The sequence below is a fragment of the Ursus maritimus genome, unplaced genomic scaffold, assembly GCF_017311325.1.
Source record: "Ursus maritimus isolate PB19 unplaced genomic scaffold, ASM1731132v1 scaffold_2, whole genome shotgun sequence".
In the NCBI taxonomy this organism is placed as follows: domain Eukaryota; kingdom Metazoa; phylum Chordata; class Mammalia; order Carnivora; family Ursidae; genus Ursus; species Ursus maritimus.
In genome coordinates this window covers 7,568,235-7,576,157 of record NW_024424452.1, presented here as the reverse complement: position 1 = coordinate 7,576,157, position 7,923 = coordinate 7,568,235, and the positions used below count along the sequence as shown (strand labels likewise).

General features: G+C 52.5%; 1 protein-coding gene across 1 annotated transcript in view; it reads right to left on the bottom strand.

Moving 5' to 3' along the window:
* EPO (erythropoietin) overlaps positions 1-4,570 on the bottom strand; it is an 8,255-nt gene extending 3,685 nt beyond the window's left edge. Inside the window, 2 exon segments of the mRNA XM_040636548.1 lie at positions 1,821-1,980; positions 4,527-4,570. Coding sequence (XP_040492482.1) covers positions 1,821-1,980; positions 4,527-4,570 — 204 coding nt within the window.
* Between the last annotated feature and the right edge of the window lie 3,353 nt (positions 4,571-7,923).

Sequence of the window (7,923 nt, the reverse complement as noted above, 5' to 3'; positions counted from 1 at the left end):
GGGGGGGGGGGGCGCGTCCCGGTCTTGGGCGGGGATTCAGGGCTGGGAGCGCTGATTCCTGCGACGGAGCTAGCTTTGGAAGCCGGGAAGGTGCTGGCAGAGGCAAGGCAAGTTGCCTTCCTTCTCAATCCCAGTACTTGTTCTAGAAACCAGTGTTGTTGGTGTTGAGGAATTTGATGGGGGCACACGGAGTAAGAAATTTGGGGGTCTTCTCTCCCCACTCTTTACTTTTCTAGGACTCGGGAAACCCAGAAATTGAACTTTTAGGGCACTGGGCACATGTTATGCAGGACACGCATGCACTCTGACATCCTTTTTGTTTTTTGTTATTTTTGGTTTTGACCTGTGATATAGGTTACCTGTGTGGCAAAATTTGTTAGAACTCTAAAACAGAGCTATCCCCCTGACTGATGGTGATTCAGATTTGCATCTAAGCCCCAGGGGCTTCTAGGAAGCAGCAGGGCAAGCCCCCTAGAGCCGGAGTCTGAGGCTGGCTGGCCTCTCAAACCGTGGAAGGTGGTCCCAGTCCTGAGCCTCAGTGCCCTGACCCGCCAAATGGGGATGATGATGTCCTAGTTCAAAGTCCTACAAATACAGGTGGTTATGTATCTTCCCTCACTTCCTTCTCAGTTCCATGAGATTAAAGATATTTTATGCGCATGATCAGTGCCGCTTTTGTGCAAGTCAGCTGCCTACACGCTTTGCAAGACAAAAAGATGTGTTTGAGAGCTAGCTCCTGCCTCCTGGAGTTTGTAGCTTACAACAGAGATAAGATAGGTACACGGGGCAGTGCGTGAGGACCGGAGTGTTCAGAGCCCAGCACGAAGAGTTTGGAAGAGGCAGAGCTCACTGTTAGCTGGGGGAATAGAGGAAGATTTGATGCAGAAGGTGACATGAGCTCAACCTTGAAGGGCCAGTAGGATTTCAGTAGGAAGAGACGTGAGGTGAGGCTGAAGCTAGATCAGCAAGGGGAAGGGGGGTCAGGGGGGTCAGGTGTGTTGGGATGGAGGGTGTGGACTGCAAAGGTGGAGGAGACCAGGCCAGAGGGCTGTTAGGGAGCAGTCAGGTTGTGAAGGGCCTTGAATGCCACTCTTAAGATGTGGATTTGGGGTGCCCAGGTAGCTCAGTCGGTGAGCGTCCAGCTCTTGGTTTCAGCTCAGGTCGTGATCTCGTGGGTGGGTCGTGAGATGGAGCCTCGCATGGTCCCCGCGCTCAGCAGGGAGTCTGCTGGAAAGATTCTCTCCCTCTGACCCTCCCCCAAATGTGCGCGGGCACCCGCTGTCTCTAAAATAAATAAATCTTTAAAAATTTTTAAAGAAAGGAAAGAGTGTAAAGAGTGGGAAGCACTCATTCATTCATTGGAGAAATGAATATTCATCTAAGAAGTATATATGAGTACTAATTGTGGCCGGGGACCTGGGGGTAGAATGAAACAAAGGGGGCCTGCCCTGGTGGAGCTGACGTTCTAGTGGCGAGGGGGACTAGTGGCGAGGGGGACGACCAACACAAAAATGAATAAAAGAGGATCTCCCATGGCAATAAAGGACCAAGGAGAGCAGAGAGCAGGGGTGGGAGGGACCAGGAGTGTTGGAAGAGGCTGCGGGTTTAGATGGGTTTAGATGGAGCAGTCAGGGAAGCCGTGGGGAGGATGACTTGAATAAAGGCGGGTGGAGGCGAGGGAAGGAACTGTGAGGTGGGGAGGGCATGATTAGAGAGGGTGTCAGGAGAGGGAGAGGCAGGACGCAGAGGCTGGCGTGCTTCCCGTGGGAAGGCACGAGGGCCTGACTTGCACGGATCCTGCCCCCCTGCCGTCCGCACACCTCCAGCCTGCTCTGGAGTCCCTCCTCAGTCCTGGCATACTGACTCCCAGTCCGCACATCCTGCCGTGCCTCTGGTCCCAGTTTCCCTCTCAGCACCCAGGCAGCTTCCCAGCCCTGCTTGGCCTTCAGAGCCCGGTTCCGCTTCCCTCCCAGATCCCAGCTGTGGGAGAAGCACACGCACACTCACGTCCACACACGTCCACACATGCGTTCTGTCCCGGCCTCCCACCCACCCCCCCAGCCTCTGCTGTCCGATCCCCTGACTCCTGCGTCACTGCCCTGACCTGACCATGGAGAGGGGGCCAGGGACAGATGGGGGGGTAGACACCGCCTGAGGAGACGGAGGAGAGGAGGAGCCTTATGGGCTGTGGGACCTACTGCTTCCCTCATAGCAGCTTGTTGGAGGCCTGCCTTCACCCCTCCCTTCCAGGGAGGAGGGGAGATGGGCCATAAGCACCAGCGCCCAGGTGCTGGGGCCTGCTGGACGGGGCTGCTGCTGGCTCATCTGGGACTTTTGGAGAGAGCCCTCTGATCGCAGCTTGGGAGAGAAGGTGCAAGAGAGGATCTTGGTCCACCCCACACCCACCCCGTAAGCTGTAGTAATCTTACCAAAGGGCAGAGCCTGGTTTGGGGGCCAACTTCAACCCAGGTGCTCCTTGCTACTGCCCAGCAGGGTCCAGCTATGTGCCCTTGATATCACGGAACCCTGAAAACCAGAGAAAAAACAGGAAGCTCCTTGGGGCTCCCCCTCTAACATCTACCACCCCCTGCCAGTGCCCTCTCCATCTGCCTCCTTGTGTCCCTCCGGCATGGTGCTGGCCACTGCAGAGGGTCTCCTCCCTGACCTCTCCAGTCAATCCCCACTAACTTTCCCATTGAATATCCTTGTTTGTGTCACGTCCCTGAGCAGGAGCCTGCTGTGGCTCCCAGTTGCCCCAGAACTAAGACCCTCTCTGCTCTGCCATCCACCTACCTCTCCAGCCTGTTCTCCCACTTTGCTCATTCCCATTCCTTCCATCACATGAACTCGGTTAGATGCTTCCTGCCTTTTGCTCACTCTGTGCTTTCCACCTGCATCACCTTCTTATGCTATCTCTCCCCCTCCCCATTCTTCAGAGCCCAAACCCAAGCCTTAACCTCCTCTATGAAGCCTTCCCTGATCCCCCCGCAGAAAGTTGTCTCCTTCTTCTGCACTGCCATCATTTATGGACGAGGCTCAGGCCTCCTGCCGGCTGGGCCACTATGCACAGCTTTCAAGATGGAGCACTGCACAACTCCAGGGGGCGCCATTCACACAGACTCGCTGGGAACGGTACTGTCTGGCGTCATGCAGCACAGGTGCCTTGTTGACCAAAAAGAGCAGACGACAGTGTATGGTGCTCTCATTCGCCTTGGTACCCCCAGGGACGCAGCATGTTTTCTATTTATGGTTAGGTGTGGCAGGTATTAGGTGGTGCCTCCACTCCAGACACCTCAGCCAGAGAATGGGAGACCTAGAGTGGGGAAGTGTGAGCCGCTCATCCTCTGAATGCTTGCTGGAGCCAGCCGGGACAACCTGGCTTTGGGATCTGGAGGGCCTGTGAAGCCTCCATCCACTTCTGAGCAGCAGCCACTGAGGCAGGGTCTGAAAAGGGATGGGTGTGACAGGAGGATGGCGGGGGTGGAGGCAGGCTCTGTTCCTGGCAGCCCATTCAGACTGAAAGTCCAAGGAGAAGCAAATTTACAGCTCCCCTGAGCTGCCCCAGACCCCAAGACAGCACGAAGCCCCAGCTGCCTGGATTCGTATTGGGGACGGAGGGAGGGGGGGCTCTGGGCCTCTCTGCAGTGGCTCTCAGCTTGGCTGGAGAGTTCAGCCAGCGGCCCACAAGACCTTCTGTGCTGGGAAGTGAGGTGGCCAGGGACTGTGGAGGGTGTGGTGGGGGAGGGCTTCCTGGCCCTTGCGGAGTTGGGAAGGGAGCAAGAATGCTGGAGAACAGATTCCTGCTGGAGAACCAAAGAAAGTCCTGTCCAAAGGCCAATTTGGAGAAACTGAGGCAAGGCTGCCTGCTGGGCCATAAAGTAGCTAGTAGAACTGGACATCCAGGTGTCTTGTCTCAATAGGCATTGGCTCTGTGGCCCAGCAGCTTAAAGGGGGTTGTCCTGTAAACAAGGCAGCCCAGATTAGTGGCCTGAGCTCTGCCACTCACTCGGAGCCGGCTTGGACTGGTGACTTGACTTCTGAGCCTGGCAGATGATAGTAATTGCTTCCCAGGGCTGTCGTGGTTTATGTAACACCGGGAGTAGGGTAATCAATAATGCTGGTTGTTCTAACTCTGCTTTAGTGTCCCTCCTACTTATCCTCACTTTGGAGGCCTAGAGACCACATCTCCAGCATATTCTCCAGACTTCCTCCAGCACCCTCCTCATTCCCTCTGGGGAGGTGAGCTACAGGCTCATGGCACCTTATCTCTGCCGTTGTAGCCGCCCCGCCGAGCAACTCACCGGAAGACATCACGAGAATACTGGGGTGTGGACGGAGGTATCTCTGGGTATATGCGCTGACTGCACTGTGGAGAAACTTGTCCCTGAACACAACCGAGTGAAATGGAGTCACCGTGGGATTGCTGGTGGGTTAAGATGCAGGTATCAAGACTATAGGCTCTTTCTACTTAGAAGAATATAGGCCAAGATCTCCTCAAGGGAAGTTTATAGAAGCCTTAGACATACTCGTAAGCATCCAGATTTAGCGAGTATTTTCCCAAACGGTTCATGGTTCACTGAGAACCAACAAATATTGAGAACCTATTGCTTGACCCCATAGGCATCCCCTGACCTATATGTAAGGGAGCCTTTCTGCTCCTGTCCCGTTTCATGAACCAGCAAATGAGTTTAATACTTTCAGGAAAGTATATTTTTCTTGTAGCAAACAAAATTCACAGACTGAACTGGAAAGGATCTAGGAGGTGCCATGAAAGCGAAGGTCCACCCTCGGCTTGCAGTGGCAAGACATTTGGTGTTTCTCAAGGGAGCAGAGGCTTGTTATAGAGTGGACAGCAAGCTGTCCTCTTGTGCATCTGTCCACGCAGTGATATTAGTTACTGGATTGGGCAATGAAATCACTTCTTGAGATTACCTCATCAGTTTGATAACTAACTCCCCTGATCACCCCACCTAGAAAACAGAACAAAGGAACAAGCTTTGTAAAAAAAAAAAAAAAAAAAAAAAAAAATTGTTTTATTACAAAAATGATCCATGATCATTGAAAATTGCTGGGGCGCCTGGGTGGCACAGCGGTTGAGCGTCTGCCTTCGGCTCAGGGCGTGATCCCGGCGTTATGGGATCGAGCCCCACATCAGGCTCTTCCGCTATGAGCCTGCTTCTTCCTCTCCCACTCCCCCTGCTTGTGTTCCCTCTCTCGCTGGCTGTCTCTATCTCTGTTGAATAAATAAAATCTTTGAAAAAACAAAAAGAAAGAAAATATGGCTAAACCAAAACACATGAATGAAAAGCACCCATAATGCCATTAGGAAGGCAGTCTTTTTTTTTTTTTTTTTTTTAAGGTTTTATTTATTTATTTGAGAGAGACAGCATGAGCAGGGTGAGGGGCAGAGGGAGAAGCAGACTCCCCACTGAGCAGGGAGCCCGACGTGGGGCTCGATCCCGGGACTCCAGGATCACGACCCGAGCCCCCAGGATCACGACCCGAGCCCAAGGCAGACATGTAACTGACTGAGCCATCCAAGCGCCCCAAGAAGGCAGGATCTTAAATGGCCATGTCCAGACATCTTTCTTGGTGGGATCACCTTCACTTCACCCCAGCCCTCCATGTAGTTGGACATCTGCTGCCTGAGGAACTATATTGAGCACAGACTTCTAGTCCAACTTCTCCAGAGGTTCAAGGGTTTACAGAACACGCCATTCTTCTGCCAACTCCTGACCAAACACTAGGAACTCACCTGAGACAGTACAAGGCCCTTTGTAGGAAGCTCATCACCCCATCCAAACCAGTTCATGTGTCCTAAGGGCCTGTCTTCTTCCATGCTGGGCAAGCCACAAATGGAAAAGCTAACAGAACTAGTAGCCTGGCCTTGTAAACCACACACACACAAATCACCTTTCTTCCCCTCTCCCGGTTCCCACAAAGAGGCCCGAAACCATTTCTTCGCAAAATGGCTCACATTACGGCTTATGGAACCTGTACTAATGCCAGGGACAGTTCCAAGCACTACGCCAATTATTTGTCTTTTTTAAATCTGTCTTACTCCCTGTTGACTTTAGAGGACTGGTTTATACCTTTCTGGGAAGGCCAGGCGCTTAACACAGATGCCTACAGCTAACGCGTGCTCGGTAATGCTACAGAGAATGAGCGGACGTCTGCATCCTCCTCCAAAACAAAGCATTTCCACTCTGGCCTCTGCGGATCTGGTTTTGAAGTTGGAGGTCACTTCAAACTCACTGTGGCTTCTGTCGCTGTTGAGTAAAAAGAAGGGAGGGGGGCGCTGCATTTGGACACACCTTCTGCCCCTATCCCCAGCCCTGTTGGAAGACGCTTCAGAGTCAGCTGTTGGCCTCCCTATCGGAGTTCCCTGCCCTGCCCACCGTGCCTGGACTCCAGGAGATGCAAGAGCCTTCCCCACGCCCCCTACCTGCCCACACACAGAAGGGTGAGCTCCCGGACCCTCTCTTCCTTCAGCGGCGATGTCTAGGGGCTGTTTCCACAGACCTGCCACTGAGGGAAGCCCCACTGGCAAGCAGTGAGAGGAATGGAGTAGAAACAACAACAATTAGGCTGGGAGAGGTAGCTGCCAAAACAAACCAAATGCAAAAGGGCTGCTTGCCACCACCTCAGCTGGGCCCAGGCCAGGAGCACAGAGAGACAAGAACACATACGTGCCGGGGGACACATAGTTCCAGCGAGCTCTCTGTTGGCTCCCCATTCTGCTACTGGGGGGCTCCGGGGCAAGGGAGCCTTGCAGTCAAGGCTGACAGGGGGACGAGGTGGGCAGTAGGGAGGGTGGGGGGTTGTCTGAGAGAAATGTCTTTCATCTTATCTCCCTTAAGTCTCCCCAGTGCCTCCTGCTTTCTAGCTACCCTGAGTGACCCGAGTCCCACAACACACCCTGCCTATTCATGAATCCCCTTCGCACATTCTGACCCGTCTGCCAGATAGGTCCTCTCTTCTCTTTGCCTGGCAAACTCCTATTCATCCTTCAATACCCAAGGTCAAAGGTGAAGCCATTTTGGACCCAACCTGGAAGTTAGCCATCTCACTCTCCACATTTCCAAGTCAGGGCTACTCTCACTTCTTACATAACTCATCTCACTCACTCACAAAAACGGGTATATCTACCTTCCCAATGAAATGGGGGAGCTCCTTGAAGGTAGGGGCTTTTGAACCGATTTTGTATCCTCAGGGCCCAACCCGGGCCTTGGCCCCCAGTAGGCACTCAGCATGTTTGTTTGAATGAAGCACTAGTCCTCCTGTAAGGAGTCTACTTTCTGGAGTTGCTGGCAGTCATCATCACCCCCGTATCCAAGTCCCTCTACAGGAATGCCCAAGCCGGAGGGAGGGACTTTGATAAATGAGAAACCTGATTTTCAGACCCTAAACTTAACTGCCTGCAAGCAAACTACAGTAAAATTCTGTTATTGTTAGATCAGAGGCTTTCAAACTCTGGTGACTTTGATCAACAGTAAAAAACCCAATTTATATTGTAACTAGCACATGTGTAACACATACATTATCTGTAACTAAAAAGCACCAACAAAACATTACCATTTCAGGTCTTGTTTCTGTAAGGAGAAAGAACATTTTAAAAGGCTAGGACCCAGTAAATTGATTTCGAGACCCACAAATGGATCACCACCCACTTTGATAAATACTGCTTTAGATGACTCTAGCTTGATAAACATGAGAAATCAGATCCCCTTACAAATATCCAAACAAAAAATACTTATTACCTGTGTGCCTGGTAATTCAGGCAGGAGGCTCTCCCTTCCCACTAGAGCAGCCCACCCAGGAGGGTCTAAAGGGCTCTGGACCACAGCTGCTTGGAACCACTTGGGCCCAGCAGGACCAGGAATCAGATGAAGCAGTGTGTTAGTCCCTATCACAGAGCCCGAC